Genomic DNA, 22,109 nt, shown 5'->3' on the forward strand with positions numbered 1-22,109 from the left:
CGAACGGAAACATGGAGGACAAAGACACGTTGGACGCATGGTAGCAGCGGCACTCCGGCGCCAGTGGCGCCGTTCCGTTTGGAAACACCATGGATGTCTAAGCTGTAGGGTTCTAACGGGACACAGAGAGGACGAACATGGACGAGCAGGAGCGCCGTCGGGCGGCAGCGGGGCGTCCGGGCCGCGCGGGGGAGGGGGTATCCGGGCCGCAGGGGGGGCCCACACCTGACCTCCATTAGCTCTGCGCTCCCAACGCTCCGCTCGCTCTATCTGTGGGTGAGATGCGGCGACTCCACTGGCTCCTCGTCCTCCTCATCTTTGGCCCCGATCAGCCGCTGGCGGGCGAAGTCCTCAAAGATGATGTCGTCGTCACTGTGGCACAGACCAATGTTACAGAGTTTAGAAACACACAGCCTGCGGGCCAAACCTGGCCCCAGAGGTCAGAGGTCAGAGGTCAGAGGTCAGCGCTGTTAGTCCCTCCTCAACATGTCAGTCTGTCCCTGTTTTTTCCTGTGAGGTGATGTGTGGCCAGGTACCTGCTGACGCACAACAAGGCTTTTGTCTGCTGTGTGTTTTTTCTCCTGGCTCTTCCTCCTCACCTGCCTCCTCACCTTCCTGGCGAGGAAGGCAGGAGGATAGGAGAAAGACACAATGGCTTGAAGAACCAGATCTCACACACTTTCTCAGAGAGCAGCAGGTTTGATTGTTCCTTGTTTTTGTTTGTATTTTGAAGAAACCATCCTCCGGCTGCGAAGGCAGAGTTCTCTGGTTTTAATTGTCGTCAACTGACTAATGTCTTCTCCGTCTTTATTTAAGCTTCGTTTCCACTGCACAGAATGTGACGTTGACGTACGGCAAAGCGTACCCAGACCTAAATCTGTTTCCACTGAAGAGAGTACTCTTAAAATGGAGGCGGGATTGTGAGCGCCACAGATATGTGACATGGTCTAAGCTGGGGACGGAGTTGGACCACAGCGCACACGTTGATCTCATGAGAGCAGACGCAACGTCGGGGAACAGACTCTGTTGGACCTGGCTCGTGGGGAACAGACTCTGTTGGACCTGACCTGTGGGGAACAGACTCTGTTGGACCTGACCTGTGGGGAACAGACTCTGTTGGACCTGGCTCGTGGGGAGCCGTATTGTACCGTACTGTACCGTACTGTATGGTACAGTACCATTACTGATGTACTTTTATCAGTCTGTCCCTGGTTGTTCCTCCTCAGCAGTCAGTCTGTCCCTGGTTGTTCTGAGGGGTCTGTACATGCAGACAGGATGATGGAGCTTCTGCTGACACTAGTTTCCATTTCCTGCACATTAGGAGGCATTAACGCTCTGAGAACCGGAGACTCTTAGTGCTGCAGGAAGCAACACACACACACGCACGCACGCACGCACGCACGCACGCACACACACGCACACACACACACACACACACACACACACACACACACACACACACACACGAGGAGACGGATACTCACTTTGTGTCAAACTCAATCAGGTTAGTGTCGATTGGAGCGTCATCTGGAGCTGGGGGGAGGAGGGGGAGGAGAGTGGGGGGGGAGGGGGAGGAGAGTGGGGGGGGGGGGGAGTGGTGGGGGGGAGGGGGAGGAGAGTGGGGGGGGGGGGGGGTATGAGAGGTTTTACCTTTCGCCACAAGTTGCACTTGTTCAGTTCAGTTTCCACTGAGTCACCATGACAACCTGGTTTCATGTAACCATGGTTTCAGTCGTTTCACGTTTCAGGAGCCTAGAAACAGGTTTTTATTTAAACCGCTTCCAGAGTGGAGGATCCTGACGTGGACAGACATTAGCAGAAGACTATGATGTCATCACCCGCCTCTCCACCGCTAACCCCGCGACCCTCTCCATGATGTCACTAAACAACAACATGGCAGACTACCTGCTCCAGAAGCCAAGAGGTGCCAGTGCGGAATCCAAGATGGCAGCGTTATGGGCGCCGCCATCTTGAAATGACGCAAAGCGGAAGCCAGCGAGCCGGAAGAGACGTAACGGAACCAACTCGCCAGAAACAACGCAAGGCGGTTATATCAGTTATATCAGTAGTAATGAGAGTAGGAGTAGTTATATCAGTAGTAATGAGAGTAGGAGTAGTTATATCAGTAGTAATGAGAGTAGGAGTAGTTATATCAGTAGTAATGAGAGTAGGAGTAGTTATATCAGTAGTAATGAGAGTAGGAGTAGTTATATCAGTAGTAATGAGAGTAGGAATGAGAAAATAAATTGAAATATAAGAGATATCTATCAGACAATGCTGTAGCCAAAGTCAGGGAAGTACTCCCATCAATATTGACTTCAGTTCCATCCGTGGATCCAGCAGTAAACACCATTAGCATTAGCATTAGCCCTACTCAGGCTGACTTGGTTGTAGATGGAACAGCAGCCTTACTTTGCTCTACACTTGATTCCATTGCTCCCTTGTAGATAAAAGCAACAACCCAGAGGAGGATAGTTCCATGGTATAATGGTCATGAGAACTTTAAAGAAATCAGAATGAAAGTTAGAGAAGAAATGGTACTGAACTCAGTTAGGAGTATTTCGAACAGCCTGGAGAGATAGATTGTTAATCTATAAAAAAAAATCCCTTCATAAAACCTGAAATACCTCCTATTCCTCTTTAATAGAAGAAAACAAGAACAATCCTAGATTTCTCTTCAGTACTATGGCCAGGCTGACAAAAAGTCACAGTTCTGTAGAACCTCATATCCCTTTAACTTTGAGCAGTAAAAACTTAGTAAACTTCTTTAATGACAAAATCCTAACTATTAGGGATCAAATTAAAGACTCACTGTCCAGTGCAGTGGCGGATCGATCAACTACATCTTCAGACTAGTTAGTGGAGCCAGTATCCAGTTATCCAGGTTCCACTCTATAGAGCTCGCTGAGTTCTCCTCAATCGTGGCTTCATCTAAACCAACAACTTGCCTGCTAGATCCAATCCCCACTAAACTGTTTAAAGATATTTTCCCCCTGACTAGTACATCAATACTAGATCAGATTAACATATCTCTAATAACAGGTTATGTACCACAAGCCTTTAAGGTTCCTGTTGTTAAACCTCTTCTTAAAAAAACAACCTTGACCAGGTGTCTTAGCAAGTTACAGACAAATATTCAACCTTCCTTTATTTCTAAAATCCTACAGGAAGTAGTTTCAGTCACTGAGTATCAATATTCAACCTTCCTTTATTTCTAAAATCCTACAGGAAGTAGTTTCAGTCACTGAGTATCAATATCCAACCTTCCTTTATTTCTAAAATCCTAAAAAAAAGTGATTGCAAGTCAGTCATGTGACCATTTAAGTAAAAAGAACCTATTTGAGTTTTTCCAGTCGGTTTTAGATTCATCAAAGAACCGGTCTCTGTTCTGGTCCTGTTAGATCTCAGAGCTGCATCGATACTATTGATCAGAACATTGATACTATTGATTAGAACATTGGTACTATTGATCAGACCATCGATACTATTGATTAGAACATTGGTACTATTGATCAGACCATCGATACTATTGATTAGAACATTGGTACTATTGATCAGACCATCGATACTATTGATTAGAACATTGGTACTATTGATCAGACCATCGATACTATTGATTAGAACATTGGTACTATTGATTAGAACATTGGTACTATTGATCAGACCATCGATACTAATGATTAGAACATTGGTACTATTGATCAGACCATCGATACTATTGATTAGAACATTGGTACTATTGATCAGACCATCGATACTATTGATTAGAACATTGGTACTATTGATCAGACCATCGATACTATTGATTAGAACATTGGTACTATTGATCAGACCATCGATACTATTGATCAGACCATCGATACTATTGATTAGAACATTGGTACTATTGATCAGACCATCGATACTATTGATCAGACCATCGATACTATTGATTAGAGCATTGGTACTATTGATCAGACCATCGATACTATTGATCAGACCATCGAAACTATTGATTAGAACATTGGTACTATTGATCAGACCATCGATACTATTGATTAGAACATTGGTACTATTGATCAGACCATCGATACTATTGATTAGAACATTTGTACTATTGATCAGACCATCGATACTATTGATCCGACCATCGATACTATTGATTAGAACATTGGTACTATTGATCAGAACATTGATACTATTGATTAGAACATTGGTACTATTGATCAGACCATCGATACTATTGATTAGAACATTGATACTATTGATCAGACCATCGATACTATTGATCAGAACATCCTACTACAGAGACTAGAACACATCATTTGGCTTAAAGGTACAGCACTAAATTGGTTCTGATCATATTTATCAGCCAGGTTCCACTTCGTTCATGTTCACGAGAACCCTTCAGTCCAGACTGAAGTCAAACATGGAGTTCCACAGGGTTCTGTCTTAGGTCCTATACGTTTTACTTTATACATGCTTCCTGTAGGGAATATTATTAAAAAACGCTCCATTAACTTCCATTGTTATGCCTTTTTTCACCTCCGTAATATTTCCAACATTAGAAACATGCTGACTCAGAGTGATGCTGAAAAAGTAATCCATCATTAGTTACTTCCAGAGTAACTATTGTAACTCCCTATTATCAGGGTGAAACAATAACTGGTTCAAAGTGCTGCAGCCAGAGTCGTGACCAGAACCAGCACCAGAGATCAGCTCACTCCAATACTAACCTCGCTTCATTGGCTCCCTGTTCAATCTAGAAGAGAATTTAAACTCCTCCTTCTAACTTAGAACGCTCTGAACAACCAGGTTCCATCAGATCTTAAAGAACTGCTGGTCCCAGATCTCCCCAGAAGAACTCTTGGTTCTCAGAGTGCTGGCTTACTGGAGGTTCCTAGCTTTTCTAAAAGTAGAATGGGGGCGGAGCTGTCAGCTTTCAGGTTCCTCTGATGTGGAACCAGATCCCAGTTTCAGTTAGGGAGGCTGAAACAGGTTCTACTGTTAAGGTTCTACTCAAGACTTTTCTATTTACTGAAGCTACAGTGAGGACTGCTACACCCCCCCCCCCCCCCAACACCACCACACCTCTCTCTCTACCTCTCTCTCTACCTCTCTCTCTACCTCTCTCTACCTCTCTCTCTACCTCTCTCTCTACCTCTCTCTCTACCTCTCTCTACCTCTCTCTCTACCTCTCTCTACCTCTCTCTACCTCTCTCTCTACCTCTCTCTCTACCTCTCTCTCTACCTCTCTCTACCTCTCTCTCTACCTCTCTCTCTACCTCTCTCTACCTCTCTCTACCTCTCTCTCTACCTCTCTCTCTACCTCTCTCTCTACCTCTCTCTACCTCTCTCTACCTCTCTCTCTACCTCTCTCTCTACCTCTCTCTCTACCTCTCTCTACCTCTCTCTCTACCTCTCTCTCTACCTCTCTCTACCTCTCTCTACCTCTCTCTCTACCTCTCTCTCTACCTCTCTCTACCTCTCTCTACCTCTCTCTCTACCTCTCTCTACCTCTCTCTACCTCTCTCTACCTCTCTCTCTACCTCTCTCTACCTCTCTCTACCTCTCTCTACCTCTCTCTCTACCTCTCTCTAGCTCTCTCTACCTCTCTCTACCTCTCTCTCTACCTCTCTCTACCTCTCTCAACCTCTCCTACCCGAACCAGGGTGGGTTTCCAAGGTTTGTATCTCCCCCTCAATCTATCTCTCCTCTACCCCCCAGCCCCACCCCCCACCTCTGACTCTGGGTTCTACAAAGGTTCTTCCTGTCAGAGGAGTTTTTCTTTCCTCTGTCTCAAATCGATCTGCTGCTCATGAGGATTAGTTGGTTTTTCTCTTTTCTCTGTTCAAAGCTCCTAGAAATGACTGTGTTGTGTTTAGTGCTTTATAAATAAAGTTGAATTGAATTGAATTATAATAGTAATGAGAGTAGAGGTCGTTATATCAGTAGTAATGAGAGTAGAGGTCGTTACATCAGTAGTAATGAGAGTAGAGGTAGTTATATCAGTAGTAATGAGAGTAGAGGTAGTTATATCAGTAGTAATGAGAGTAGAGGTAGTTACATCAGTAGTAATGAGAGTAGAGGTCGTTATATCAGTAGTAATGAGAGTAGAGGTAGTTACATCAGTAGTAATGAGAGTAGAGGTAGTTACATCAGTAGTAATGAGAGTAGAGGTAGTTACATCAGTAGTCATGAGAGATGTTGGTTTGTCACATTCTGGTGTATTTCAGTGTCAGAGTCACAGCACCCCTACAGGCCTGGTGGTGAACTACATCATATGAGCCATGTTCATGGTGCGGTGACGACGGAGCGTTTTAAAAAGACGGAGGAAGATGAGCGTTTTAAAAAGACGGAGGAAGATGAGCGTTTGGTCATGTGACTCACCGTCTCTCAGCAAACTGTCATCCAGCGGCTTCGGATGCATCAACGTGAACGGAAGCTCCACTGAGACGTCACTGAAACACACAGTAACACACACTGAGGGAACACACACTGAGGGAACACACACTGAGGGAACACACACTGAGAGAACACACACTGAGAGAACACACACACTGAGGGAACACACACTGAGAGAACACACACACTGAGGGAACACACACTGAGGGAACACACACTGAGGGAACACACACACTGAGGGAACACACACTGAGAGAACACACACACTGAGGGAACACACACTGAGGGAACACACACACTGAGGGAACACACACACACTGAGGGAACACACACTGAGGGAACACACACACTGAGGGAACACACACTGAGGGAACACACACACTGAGGGAACACACACTGAGAGAACACACACACTGAGGGAACACACACTGAGGGAACACACACTGAGGGAACACACACACACTGAGGGAACACACACTGAGGGAACACACACACTGAGGGAACACACACTGAGGGAACACACACACTGAGGGAACACACACACTAAGGGAACACACACTGAGGGAACACACACTGAGGGAACACACACACTGAGGGAACACACACTGAGGGAACACACACTGAGGGAACACACACACTGAGGGAACACACACACTGAGAGAACACACACTGAGGGAACACACACACTGAGGGAACACACACACTGAGGGAACACACAGAGGGAACACACACACTGAGGGAACACACACTGAGGGAACACACACACACTGAGGGAACACACACTGAGGGAACACACACACTGAGGGAACACACACACTGAGAGAACACACACTGAGGGAACACACACACTGAGGGAACACACACACTGAGGGAACACACAGAGGGAACACACACACTGAGGGAACACACACTGAGGGAACACACACACACTGAGGGAACACACACTGAGGGAACACACACTGAGGGAACACACACACTGAGGGAACACACACACTGAGGGAACACACAGAGGGAACACACACACTGAGGGAACACACACTGAGGGAACACACACACACTGAGGGAACACACACTGAGGGAACACACACACTGAGGGAACACACACACTGAGGGAACACACACTGAGGGAACACACACACTGAGGGAACACACACACTGAGGGAACACACACTGAGGGAACACACACTGAGGGAACACACACACTGAGGGAACACACACTGAGGGAACACACACACACAGGGAACACACACACACACTGAGAGAACACACACACTGAGGGAACACACACTGAGGGAACACACACACTGAGGGAACACACACACAGAGAACACACACTGAGGGAACACACACTGAGGGAACACGCACACAGACTGAGGGAACACACACCCCCTCAGAGAACACACACACATTGAGGGAACACACACACACACACACACACACACACACACACACTCAGGGAACACACACACACTGAGGGAACACACACGCACTGAGAAAACACACACACACTGAGAGAAGACACACACTCAGGGAACACACACACACACTGAGGGAACACACACACTGAGAGAACACACACTGAGGGAACACACACACCCTCAGAGAACACACACACATTGAGGGAACACACACACCCTCAGAGAACACACACACACTGAGAGAACACACACACACTGGCAGAACACACACACACATGCACACACACACACTGGGAGAACACACACATTGAGAGAACACACCCACACTTTTGAGAGAACACACACACACACTGAGAGAACACACACACACACATTGAGAGAACACACCCACACTTTTGAGAGAACACACACACACACTGAGAGAACACACACACTGAGGGAACACACACACACACACACACTGAGAGAACACACACACACTGAGAGAACACACACACACACATTGAGAGAACAAACCCACACTTTTGAGAGAAAACACACACACACTGAGAGAAGACACACACACTGAGGGAACACACACACACACACACACATACACTGAGAGAACACACACACACTGAGAGAACACACACACACACATTGAGAGAACACACACACACTGGGAGTACACACACACATATTGAGAGAACACACCCACACTTTTGAAAGAACACACACACACACACTGGGAGAACACACACACACCTTGAGAGAACACACACACACACTGGGAGAACACACACACACACACACATTGAGAGAACACACACACACACACACACACACATTGAGAGAACACACACACACACATTGAGAGAACACACACACACACACTGGGAGAACACACACACATACACACACACACACACACACACACACACACACACACACACTCGGAGAACACACACATTAAGAGAACACACACACACACACACACACACACACTGGGAGAACACACACACACACACACACACACACACACACACACACACACACACACACACAGACACACACACACACACACTCTCTCTCTCTCTCTGTTCTCACCTTGCAGCTAAATCTCCAAGGAGTCTGAAATCAATCAACATTTCAAATGTCAGTTTCACAACGTTTCTACAGACTGAAGATATAGCAGGGGTGCTGTTAGGTTGGGGCAGTAATTGGCGGGGGTGCAGATGGGCGGGGGTAAACAGAATCACCCACCCTCCTCTTGACACCACCAGCTTCACTTTGACTTTGTAGGAGACGATGATTCCCAGAATCTCCTTATTGGCTCCGTCTCTCAACCTGCAGGAGACAGGCAACCGGCAATGAGACAGGCAACAGGCAATGTGATAGGCAACCTGCAGGAGACAGGCAACCGGCAATGAGACAGGCAACAGGCAATGTGATAGGCAACCTGCAGGAGATAGGCAACCTGCAGGAGACAGGCAACCGGCAATGAGACAGGCAACAGGCAATGTGATAGGCAACCTGCAGGAGACAGGCAACCAGCAATGAGACAGGCAACAGGCAACAGGCAATGTGATAGGCAACCTGCAGGAGACAGGCAACCGGCAATGAGACAGGCAACAGGCAATGTGATAGGCAACCTACAGGAGACAGGCAACCGGCAATGAGACAGGCAACAGGCAATGTGATAGGCAACCTGCAGGAGACAGGCAACCGGCAATGAGTCAGGCAACCGGCAATGTGACAGGCAACGAGCAATGAAACAAGCAATGAGACAGGCAACCTGCAGGAGACAGGCAACTGGAAAGAGTGAAGGGGCCACTCAGCGAACCAGGATGTAGCTCTAAAGGTGGAGGACTCACTCCATTCTGGAGGGTGTAGCGGGTGAAGGACTCACTGTGTATTGGAGGGTGTAGCGGGTGGAGGACTCACTGTGTGCTGGAGGGTGTAGCGGGTGGAGGACTCACTGTGTGCTGGAGGCCAGGTTGGTGTCTTCATGCTTCAGCTTCCCGTCCAGAGCCAAACCTCGTTTCTCTCGGTTGTTCGCCAGAAACGGAGTCAGAGTGAAAACTTTACAGAAGGTGGAGCTCGGAGCAACTACATCACTGAGGTGGAGACAGCAGAGTGACCAGGGTGTGTGTGTGTGTGTGTGTGTGTGTGTGTGTGTGTGTGTGTGTGTGTGTGTGTGTGTGTGTGTGTGTGTGTGTGTGTGTGTGTGTGTGTGTGTGTGTGTGTGTGTGTGTGTGTGTGAGACTCACTCTGACTCCTCCGTGGCTACAGGACATTTGTATTGAGCCGTGTTGAAGAGGCAGATGTCTGCATACTGTCTCACTGTCAACACACACAATACACTGCTGTCAACACACACACACACACACACACACACACACACACACACACACACACACACACACACACACACACACACACACACACACACCTGAGATCTTCATCTTCTTCACCATCTTGTTGGTGTTGTTGGTCACGTGGACGTTAACGCTGATCGGCTCTCCGTGGTAATAAATCTGAAAGTCAACATCCTGTTATCTGCTACATCATCGTCCTCCACCTTCATCATCCACCTTCATCACACACCTGCATCCCATGATCAGGAGTGATTAGGCGATCAGGTGATCAGTATTGATCAGTCACCTCTTTGTCCAGCGACGCCTCCAGGTGCAGCGGTTTGTCCGACATGAGGAAATGTCTGGTGGTCTCTGCTGTGGGCTGAGGTCCCGCTTTCTCTGGAGCGTACTGAACCTTCCTGATGACCAGACGCACCGAGTTCCTGCAGCACAGTGACACCATGCTAATGCTAATGCTAATGCTGCTACCTGAACCTTCCTGATGACCAGACGCACCGAGTTCCTGCAGCACAGTGACACCATGCTAATGCTAATGCTAATGCTGCTACCTGAACCTTCCTGATGACCAGACGCACCGAGTTCCTGCAGCACAGTGACACCATGCTAATGCTAATGCTAATGCTGCTACCTGAACCTTCCTGATGACCAGACGCACCGAGTTCCTGCAGCACAGTGACACCATGCTAATGCTAATGCTAATGCTGCTACCTGAACCTTCCTGATGACCAGACGCACCGAGTTCCTGCAGCACAGTGACACCATGCTAATGCTAATGCTAATGCTGCTACCTGAACCTTCCTGATGACCAGACGCACCGAGTCCCTGCAGCACAGTGACACCATGCTAATGCTAATGCTAATGCTGCTACCTGAACCTTCCTGATGACCAGACGCACCGAGTTCCTGCAGCACAGTGACACCATGCTAATGCTAATGCTAATGCTGCTACCTGAACCTTCCTGATGACCAGACGCACCGAGTTCCTGCAGCACAGTGACACCATGCTAATGCTAATGCTAATGCTAATGCTATTGCTGCTATCTGAACCTTCCTGATGACCAGACGCACAGAGTTCCTGCAGCACAGTGACACCATGCTAATGCTAATGCTAATGCTGCTATCTGAACCTTCCTGATGACCAGACGCACCGAGTTCCTGCAGCACAGTGACACCATGCTAATGCTAATGCTAATGCTAATGCTGCTACCTGAACCTTCCTGATGACCAGACGCACCGAGTTCCTGCAGCACAGTGACACCATGCTAATGCTAATGCTAATGCTGCTACCTGAACCTTCCTGATGACCAGACGCACCGAGTTCCTGCAGCACAGTGACACCATGCTAATGCTAATGCTAATGCTGCTACCTGAACCTTCCTGATGACCAGACGCACCGAGTTCCTGCAGCACAGTGACACCATGCTAATGCTAATGCTAATGCTGCTACCTGAACCTTCCTGATGACCAGACGCACCGAGTTCCTGCAGCACAGTGACACCATGCTAATGCTAATGCTAATGCTGCTACCTGAACCTTCCTGATGACCAGACGCACCGAGTTCCTGCAGCACAGTGACACCATGCTAATGCTAATGCTAATGCTAATGCTATTGCTGCTATCTGAACCTTCCTGATGACCAGACGCACAGAGTTCCTGCAGCACAGTGACACCATGCTAATGCTAATGCTAATGCTGCTACCTGAACCTTCCTGATGACCAGACGCACCGAGTTCCTGCAGCACAGTGACACCATGCTAATGCTAATGCTAATGCTGCTATCTGAACCTTCCTGATGACCAGACGCACCGAGTTCCTGCAGCACAGTGACACCATGCTAATGCTAATGCTAATGCTGCTATCTGAACCTTCCTGATGACCAGACGCACCGAGTCCCTGCAGCACAGTGACACCATGCTAATGATAATGCTAATGCTGCTATCTGAACCTTCCTGATGACCAGACGCACCGAGTTCCTGCAGCACAGTGACACCATGCTAATGCTAATGCTAATGCTGCTATCTGAACCTTCCTGATGACCAGACGCACCGAGTTCCTGCAGCACAGTGACACCATGCTAATGCTAATGCTAATGCTGCTATCTGAACCTTCCTGATGACCAGACGCACCGAGTCCCTGCAGCACAGTGACACCATGCTAATGCTAATGCTAATGCTGCTATCTGAACCTTCCTGATGACCAGACGCACCGAGTCCCTGCAGCACAGTGACACCATGCTAATGCTAATGCTAATGCTGCTATCTGAACCTTCCTGATGACCAGACGCACCGCGTTCCTGCAGCACAGTGACACCATGCTAATGCTAATGCTAATGCTAATGCTGCTACCTGAACCTTCCTGATGACCAGACGCACCGAGTTCCTGCAGCACAGTGACACCATGCTAATGCTAATGCTAATGCTGCTATCTGAACCTTCCTGATGACCAGACGCACCGAGTCCCTGCAGCACAGTGACACCATGCTAATGCTAATGCTAATGCTGCTATCTGAACCTTCCTGATGACCAGACGCACCGAGTTCCTGCAGCACAGTGACACCATGCTAATGCTAATGCTAATGCTGCTATCTGAACCTTCCTGATGACCAGACGCACCGAGTCCCTGCAGCACAGTGACACCATGCTAATGCTAATGCTAATGCTAATGCTGCTATCTGAACCTTCCTGATGACCAGACGCACCGAGTTCCTGCAGCACAGTGACACCATGCTAATGCTAATGCTAATGCTGCTACCTGAACCTTCCTGATGACCAGACGCACCGAGTCCCTGCAGCACTGAAACTGACTTTGAGGCTCCTGACGTTAACGTTACCACTCTCATCTTCATACAATCACTTCCTGTTTACCTTTTATGGATCTTTTCCTCCACGTTTTCAGCACAGAACGCTTTCACCTCGAAGTCAACGCCACAGGCCTGCGCACGCACACATACACACACGCACGCACGCAGGCATGCACATACATATACATTAATAATGCTGAACTTGTATTTATCAATAACTACAACATAAAATTCTAATGTAAGACATTACTTTTAGCTCAATGCTCATGCTAATGTCAGTGCCCCCTACCTTCCCAGTGTCCTCGGGACCCGGCTGCAGGGTGACGGAACACGGCAGGTTGAGAGGAATCTGGGAATGAACACATGAATCATGAAGGACAGTCTGAGACGTTCAGGTTTCTCTGCTCTGAGTTTCACTGAGTGGCGCCGAAGATCTACACTCTTCATCTTCATCACTTCCTTTCAACTGCAGCTTGAACCAGTTTAGACCAGTTTACACTGCTTGAAACAGGTCTCACTCAGGTGACCTGGTAGTTACCTGGAAGGTGACCCGGTAGTTACCTGGAAGGTGAACGGGTGGGCGTGCTCGCCCAGCTTCTTGATGAGTCGTTCCTGCAGACGAGTCAGGCTCTTCTTCTCCTCAGGAACCAGAGGAAACACCTGAGCGTTGGACACAAACAGGTCCTTCCGAAACGTCAGTCCTAGAACGTCCAGATCCTCCCGGCCATAACGGAACGCACATGTCAGCGTCACGAACACTGAGGACAAACAACCAGACACTGTCGCCATGACGACCACAAACCAGTCGCAAGTCAAGAACAGAACCAGTCTACTCAGGACCAAAGCCAGTCTCTGGTCCGGACCAGTGACTGTTTCCTGTCCCACCTTTCCTCTCCTTCAGGTACTCCGGGTCAATCAGAACCACGCCGTCTGCAGAGAGAAGACATGCCCACTTTGAGATTGATTGAGATGAAGAGTTTGTTAGAAACAGATCACAAACAGTGGGTTGAGGTTGGGGTCGGGTGTTTGGGGTAAGGGGATTGAGATCAGGGGGTTGGGGTCGAGGGTTGAGGTAAGGGGGTTGGGTCAGGGGTTGAGGGTTGAGGTCGGGGTGGGGGGGTTGTGGTCAGGGGTTTGGGGTCAGAGGTTGAGAGTCAGGGGGTTGAGGTAAGGGGGTTGGGTCAGGGTTGAGGTCGGGGTGGGGGGGTTGTGGTAAGGGGGTTGGGTCAGGGGTTGAGGTTGGGGTCGGGTGTTTGGGGTAAGGGGATTGAGATCAGGGGGTTGGGGTCGAGGGTTGAGGTAAGGGGGTTGGGTCAGGGGTTGAGGGTTGAGGTCGGGGTGGGGGGGTTGTGGTAAGGGGGTTGGGGTCAGAGGTTGAGGGTCAGGGTCAGGGGGTTGAGGTAAGGGGGTTGGGTCAGGGTTGAGGTCGGGGTGGGGGGGTTGTGGTAAGGGGGTTGGGGTAAGGGGGTTGGCTCTTACCGACAGGTTCTACCAGGTCCACATGGTCCACAAAGTCCCTCTTCCCCAGATACACAGTGAGCTGAGGGACAGACAACCGGCCAATAAGAGAACAGCAAGCTGAGTCACTTCCTGATTTCACACAAACTCCACAGCTGATTGGCCTCAAACACTTACCAAGAGAAAACATCCAGCCATCCATCATCCATCCATCCTTCATCCATCATCCATCCATCCTTCATCCATCCATCCATCCATCATCCATCCATCCATCCTTCATCCATCCATCATCCATCCTTCATCCATCCATCCTTCATCCATCCTGCCTTCCTTCATCCATCCTTCCTTCATCCATCCATCCATCATCCATCCATCCATCCTTCATCCATCATCCATCCATCCTTCATCCATCCTGCCTTCCTTCATCCATCCTTCCTTCCTTCATCCATCCTTCCTTCATCCATCCATCCATCCTTCATCCATCCATCATCCATCCATCCTTCATCCATCCATCATCCATCCTTCCTTCATCCATCCTTCATCCATCCTTCATCCATCCATCCTTCATCCATCCTCCTTGACAGATGGATGAAGGAGATCTCAGGTGAGTGTGTGTGTGTGTGTGTGTGTGTCTGTGTGTGTGTGTGTGTGTGTGTGTGCGTGTGCGTGTGCGTGTGCGTGTGCGTGTGTGTGTGTGTGTGTGTGTGTGTTACCTTTCCATTGGGACTGGCCTTCTTAAAAACTCTGAGGACAAAGTGAAACAGCTCAGGTCAACAACTGTTTATGGCCAACACAACAACAGAAACAACAACAACAGAAACGACAGAAACAACAACAACAGAATCAACAACAACAGAACACCACTATGACACCACAACAGAAACAACAACAACAACAACAGAAACAACAACAACAGAAACAACAACAACAGAAACAACAGAAACAACAACAACAGAATCAACAACAACAGAACACCACTATGACACCACAACAGAAACAACAACAACAGAACACCACTATGACACCACAACAGAAACAACAACAACAGAACACCACTATGACACCACAACAGAAATAACAACAACAACAACAGAACACCACTATGACAACAGAAACAACAACAGAAACAACAACAACAGAACACCACTATGACAACACAACAACAGAAACAACAACAACAACAACAACAGAAACAACAACAACAGAACACCACTCTGACAACACAACAACAGAAACAACAACAACAACAGAAACAACAACAACAGAACACCACTATGACAACACAACAACAGAAACAACAACAACAACAGAAACAACAACAACAGAACACCACTATGACAACACAACAACAGAAACAACAACAACAACAGAAACAACAACAACAGAACACCACTATGAAAACACAACAGAAACAACAACATGGTCATCTTCATCTGTCCTGACCATCCTCTTCATCAGTGAAGCTGAAAACAGACTTTCTGTGTGAGGTTTCGTTTCCATGACGATCCTTTTTGCTTTCAGAAAACGTTCACATTTAATGCTTCTTTTCACAAAGTGCCGCTTCGCCCGTCCAGATGCTGACGGAGCGTTTTCAGTGATTTTGAGCTCCGTCGTCATGGTAACAGACACAAAATACAAAGTTTAGTGTTTTCACTTGAAATTGTTGTCGTGTAAACGGGTCCTGGATCCCAACTGTCCGTCCTCTTCCTCTTCGTCCTCCTGAACGGGGGTCAGGTGTTTGGTGAAACATGTCCTCAGAGGAGCAGCTCTCAGCGTTTGGTTTGATTGGCGGCCTGAGACGGGGGAGCTGCCCCGAGCTAACACTTCATTTGACTTATTGTGGCGGAGGGGAGAGCGAGCAGCAAGGAGGGTGAGGAGGGTGAGGAGGGTGAGTGGTGAGGAGGGTGAGTGGTGAGGAGGGTGAGGAAGGTGAGCGGTGAGGAGGGTGAGGAGGGTGAGGAGGGTGAGGAGGGTGAGGAGGGTGAGTGGTGAGGAGGGTGAGGAGGGTGAGGAAGGTGAGCGGTGAGGAGGGTGAGGAGGGTGAGGAGGGTGAGGAGGGTGAGGAGGATGAGTGGTGAGGAGGGTGAGTGGTGAGGAGGGTGAGTGGTGAGGAGGGTGAGGAAGGTGAGCGGTGAGGAGGGTGAGGAGGGTGAGGAGGGTGAGTGGTGAGGAGGGTGAGGAAGGTGAGGAGGGTGAGTGGTGAGGAGGGTGAGGAAGGTGAGCGGTGAGGAGGGTGAGGAGGGTGAGGAGGGTGAGGAGGGTGAGGAGGGTGAGTGGTGAGGAGGGTGAGGAAGGTGAGTGGTGAGGAGGGTGAGGAGGGTGAGGAGGGTGAGTGGTGAGGAGGGTGAGGAAGGTGAGGAGGGTGAGTGGTGAGGAGGGTGAGGAAGGTGAGCGGTGAGGAGGGTGAGGAGGGTGAGTGGTGAGGAGGGTGAGGAAGGTGAGCGTTGAGGAGGGTGAGCAGTGAGGAGGGTGAGGAAGGTGAGCGGTGAGGAGGGTGAGTGGTGAGGAGGGTGAGGAGGATGAGGAGGGTGAGCGGTGAGGAGGGTGAGGAAGGTGAGCAGTGAGGAGGGTGAGGAGGGTGAGGAGGGTGAGGAGGGTGAGCGGTGAGGAGGGTGAGCAGTGAGGAGGGTGAGGAAGGTGAGCGGTGAGGAGGGTGAGGAGGGTGAGTGGTGAGGAGGGTGAGGAAGGTGAGCGGTGAGGAGGGTGAGGAGGGTGAGGAGGGTGAGTGGTGAGGAGGGTGAGGAAGGTGAGCGGTGAGGAGGGTGAGGAGGGTGAGGAGGGTGAGGAGGATGAGTGGTGAGGAGGGTGAGTGGTGAGGAGGGTGAGGAAGGTGAGCAGTGAGGAGGGTGAGGAGGGTGAGGAGGGTGAGTGGTGAGGAGGGTGAGGAAGGTGAGGAGGGTGAGTGGTGAGGAGGGTGAGGAAGGTGAGCGGTGAGGAGGGTGAGGAGGGTGAGGAGGGTGAGTGGTGAGGAGGGTGAGGAAGGTGAGTGGTGAGGAGGGTGAGGAGGGTGAGTGGTGAGGAGGGTGAGGAAGGTGAGGAGGGTGAGTGGTGAGGAGGGTGAGGAAGGTGAGCGGTGAGGAGGGTGAGGAGGGTGAGTGGTGAGGAGGGTGAGGAAGGTGAGCGTTGAGGAGGGTGAGCAGTGAGGAGGGTGAGGAAGGTGAGCGGTGAGGAGGGTGAGTGGTGAGGAGGGTGAGGAGGATGAGGAGGGTGAGCGGTGAGGAGGGTGAGGAAGGTGAGCAGTGAGGAGGGTGAGGAGGGTGAGGAGGGTGAGCAGTGAAGAGGGTGAGGAGAGTGAGGAGGATGAGCGGTGAGGAGGGTGAGGAAGGTGAGCAGTGAGGAGGGTGAGGAGTGAGGAGGATGAGGAGGGTGAGGAGGGTGAGGAGGGTGAGCAGTGAGGAGGGTGAGGAAGGTGAGCGGTGAGGAGGGTGAGCAGTGAGGAGGGTGAGGAGGGTGAGGAGGGTGAGGAGGATGAGCGGTGAGGAGGGTGAGGAAGGTGAGCAGTGAGGAGGGTGAGGAGTGAGGAGGATGAGGAGGGTGAGGAGGGTGAGGAGGGTGAGCAGTGAGGAGGGTGAGCAGTGAAGAGGGTGAGGAGAGTGAGCGGTGAGGAGGGTGAGGAGGATGAGGAGGGTGAGCGGTGAGGAGGGTGAGGAAGGTGAGCAGTGAGGAGGGTGAGCAGTGAGGAGGGTGAGAGGGTGAGTGGTGAGGAGGATGAGGAGGGTGAGCGGTGAGGAGGGTGAGGAGTGAGGAGGGTGAGGAGGGTGAGTGGTGAGGAGGGTGAGGAAGGTGAGCGGTGAGGAGGGTGAGGAAGGTGAGCAGTGAGGAGGGTGAGGAGGGTGAGGAGGGTGAGGAGGGTGAGCGGTGAGGAGGGTGAGCAGTGAGGAGGGTGAGGAAGGTGAGCGGTGAGGAGGGTGAGGAGGGTGAGGAGGGTGAGCAGTGAAGAGGGTGAGGAGAGTGAGGAGGATGAGGAGGGTGAGGAGGGTGAGGAGGGTGAGTGGTGAGGAGGGTGAGCAGTGAGGAGGGTGAGGAAGGTGAGTGGTGAGGAGGGTGAGCAGTGAGGAGGGTGAGGAAGGTGAGCGGTGAGAAGGGTGAGGAGGGTGAGGAGGGTGAGGAGGGTGAGTGGTGAGGAGGGTGAGCAGTGAGGAGGGTGAGGAGGGTGAGCGGTGAGGAGGGTGAGCAGTGAGGAGGGTGAGGAGGGTGAGTGGTGAGGAGAGTGAGCAGTGAAGAGGGTGAGGAGAGTGAGGAAGGTGAGCGGTGAGGAGGGTGAGCAGTGAGGAGGGTGAGGAGGGTGAGGAGGGTGGGCGGTGAGGAGGGTGAGGAAGGTGAGTGGTGAGGAGGGTGAGCAGTGAGGAGGGTGAGGAGGGTGAGGAGGGTGGGCGGTGAGGAGGGTGAGGAGGGTGAGGAAGGTGAGCGGTGAGGAGGGTGAGGAGGGTGAGCAGTGAGGAGGGTGAGGAAGGTGAGCGGTGAGGAGGGTGAGGAGGGTGAGCAGTGAAGAGGGTGAGGAGAGTGAGGAAGGTGAGCGGTGAGGAGGGTGAGGAGGGTGAGGAGGATGAGCGGTGAGGAGGGTGAGGAAGGTGAGCAGTGAGGAGGGTGAGGAGGGTGAGGAGGATGAGGAGGGTGAGGAGGGTGAGCGGTGAGGAGGGTGAGGAAGGTGAGCAGTGAGGAGGGTGAGGAGGGTGAGCAGTGAGGAGGGTGAGGAAGGTGAGCAGTGAGGAGGGTGAGGAGGGTGAGCAGTGAGGAGGGTGAGGAAGGTGAGCAGTGAGGAGGGTGAGGAGGGTGAGGAAGGTGAGCGGTGAGGAGGGTGAGCAGTGAGGAGGGTGAGGAAGGTGAGCGGTGAGGAGGGTGAGCAGTGAGGAGGGTGAGGAAGGTGAGCGGTGAGGAGGGTGAGGAGGGTGAGGAGGGTGAGCGGTGAGGAGGGTGAGGAGGGTGAGGAAGGTGAGCGGTGAGGAGGGTGAGCAGTGAGGAGGGTGAGGAAGGTGAGGAGGGTGAGCGGTGAGGAGGGTGAGCGGTGAGGAGGGTGAGGAAGGTGAGCGGTGAGGAGAGTGAGCAGTGAGGAGGGTGAGCGGTGAGGAGGGTGAGGAAGGTGAGCGGTGAGGGGGGTGAGCGGTGAGGAGGGTGAGCGGTGAGGAGGGTGAGGAAGGTGAGCGGTGAGGAGGGTGAGGAGGGTGAGCGGTGAGGAGGGTGAGCAGTGAGGAGGGTGAGGAAGGTGAGGAGGGTGAGGAGGGTGAGGAGGGTGAGCGGTGAGGAAGGTGAGCGGTGAGGAGGGTGAGGAGGGTGAGGAGGGTGAGCGGTGAGGAGGGTTAGGAGGGTGAGCGGTGAGGAGGGTGAGGAGGGTGAGGAGGGTGAGCGGTGAGGAGGGTGACCCATTGAGGAGGGTGAGCGGTGAGGAGGGTGAGGAGGGTGAGCCATTGAGGAGGGTGAGCGGTGAGGAGGGTGAGGAGGGTGAGGAGGGTGAGCGGTGAGGAGGGTGAGCCATTGAGGAGGGTGAGCGGTGAGGAGGGTGAGGAGGGTGAGCCATTGAGGAGGGTGAGCGGTGAGGAGGGTGAGGAGGGTGAGCGGTGAGCTCGCAGAACTCCCAGGAGGACGGAAGCTTTCCCGGTAAGAAGCTGAGTGATGAAGATCCCTGGAGCCGAGAGCTAATGGAGCCAAACATCATTTATGACAGCAGAGAGACCGCGAGGGGGCGGGGCTTCAACCTGTAGCTCACTCTGAAGAGGAAGAGGAGGAGGAGCACCACATCATCGTCTTCATCATCATCAGAGCCCAGAAGGTCCCAGCTGGAAATGGAACCCGTGACCCTCCACTGTAGCTGTCCTCTGTCTCTGTAGTCCTGTAGCTGTCCTCTGTAGTCCTGTAGCTGTCCTCTGTCTCTGTAGTCCTGTAGCTGTCCTCTATCTCTGTAGTCCTGTAGCTGTCCTCTGTCTCTGTAGTCCTGTAGCTGTCCTCTATCTCTGTAGTCCTGTAGCTGTCCTCTGTCTCTGTAGTCCTGTAGCTGTCCTCTGTAGTCCTGCAGCTGTCCTCTGTCTCTGTAGTCCTGTAGCTGTCCTCTGTCTCTGTAGTCCTGTAGCTGTCCTCTGTAGTCCTGTAGCTGTCCTCTGTCTCTGTAGTCCTGTAGCTGTCCTCTATCTCTGTAGTCCTGTAGCTGTCCTCTGTCTCTGTAGTCCTGTAGCTGTCCTCTGTAGTCCTGCAGCTGTCCTCTGTCTCTGTAGTCCTGTAGCTGTCGTCTGTCTCTGTAGTCCTGTAGCTGTCCTCTGTCTCTGTAGTCCTGTAGCTGTCGTCTGTCTCTGTAGTCCTGTAGCTGTCCTCTGTCTCTGTAGTCCTTCCCAGTATTCCCAACATTCCAGTGCTCCCAGTTGAATGGTCTTGAGTAGTTTTCTCTTTACAACGTGTGTGTTGTTCTGAAAGTTCCCGGTGAGAGAGTTCTAGGAAGTGAGACCAGGTCTTGGACCAGGTCTAGGACCAGGTCTGGGACCAGGTCTGGGACCAAGTGTCAGACTGTTTGCAGACCAGTTCTTCTCTTCGATGATGGAATCCCTCCGGGACTGAAAAAGTATTTTCCTCGTTGAGGCGCTCGGCTCCAACATGCAGCGTTTTACCTCAAAGTAATGTGATTACTTCTGACCAATAGAAGGAGAAGCTGCTGTCAGCTCTTCCAGTGATGGAGGAGCTGACATGATGTTATGTAATGCTGGAACACACACACACACACACACACACACACACACACACACACACACACACACACACACACACACACACACACACACACACACACACACACGGATCCTCACCTGGTTCCTTTATCTCCCATCCTCACGACGCCGACAAGCTGAAAGCAGCCGGACGGAGAGACGATGGAAGAGGAGGATGGAGGGATGCCGTCGCCGTGGAAACTGAGGAGAGGATGGCGTGCGTGTGTGTGTGTGTGTGTGTGTGTGTGTGTGTGTGTGTGTGTGTGTGGTCACACTGTCAGATTCTCGTCAGGAAGAAAAACCTCCATCTGATCTGAGACTGAGAGTGAGAGAAGAGTGAAGCAGCGATCTGCTCCTCCTTTTCAAACCCCTCCTCTTCCTCTTTAACCCCCCCTCTTCCTCTTTACCCCCCCCGTCAGCAGTGAAGTGTTTCTAAACATGACACGCCCGGAGGATAAATTGTTTTTGTACCATGAACGTCACACAGAGCTGGACTCTGACCTCCAGCAGGAAGCAGGACACCTGATTGATTGATCGATTGACATTTCCAGCCAGAAATGAATAAAGCCAGTAGATCTTTGTTGGATCGACTCATCAGGAACCTCTCAGGACTGCAGGTCTGTTTCCAAGGCAACCGTTTCTGCTGAAAAAATAAAAAACTTTCATAGTGTTTTGGGTTTCAGTTTCTACGACAACGGAACTCAAAGTCGTTCAATTAAACCTGCTGAACACCGTGTAGACGCTCCTCCTGGTCCTGGTCCTAGTCTTAGTCCTGGTCTTAGTCCTGGTCCTGGTCTTAGTCCTGGTCCTGCACATGCTCAGTAGAGCCAATCAGAACAAAGTTTCCTCCACGGTGTCATGACTCCCAGTCCATGTTCTCCTGGACTTGGTACTTTTATTTTGACAGTCACCGTAATGACAATCCAACTTGGTAGTTTTATTTTGACAGTCACCATAATAACAATCCAACTTGGTGGTTTTATTTTGACAGTCAGCGTAATGAC

The 22,109-nt window shown here is 50.9% G+C and overlaps 1 protein-coding gene across 1 annotated transcript; it reads right to left on the bottom strand.

Annotated features, from left to right (window-relative positions):
• Window positions 1-266: 266 nt before the first annotated feature.
• arrb1 (arrestin, beta 1) lies at window positions 267-21,224 on the bottom strand (the record flags this gene model as incomplete). The annotated part of the gene is made up of 16 exons (XM_080459222.1): window positions 267-372; window positions 1,485-1,533; window positions 6,370-6,440; window positions 8,889-8,912; window positions 9,045-9,128; window positions 9,761-9,898; window positions 10,052-10,124; window positions 10,234-10,318; window positions 10,446-10,581; window positions 13,023-13,090; window positions 13,248-13,307; window positions 13,520-13,716; window positions 13,844-13,888; window positions 14,438-14,498; window positions 15,130-15,160; window positions 21,205-21,224. The coding sequence occupies 16 exons, from the start codon at window positions 21,222-21,224 to the stop codon at window positions 267-269; spliced, it is 1,248 nt and encodes a 415-aa protein (XP_080315348.1).
• Window positions 21,225-22,109: the final 885 nt, after the last annotated feature.

Source organism: Lipophrys pholis (assembly GCF_963383615.2).
Source record: "Lipophrys pholis genome assembly, chromosome: 3".
Taxonomy (NCBI): domain Eukaryota; kingdom Metazoa; phylum Chordata; class Actinopteri; order Blenniiformes; family Blenniidae; genus Lipophrys; species Lipophrys pholis.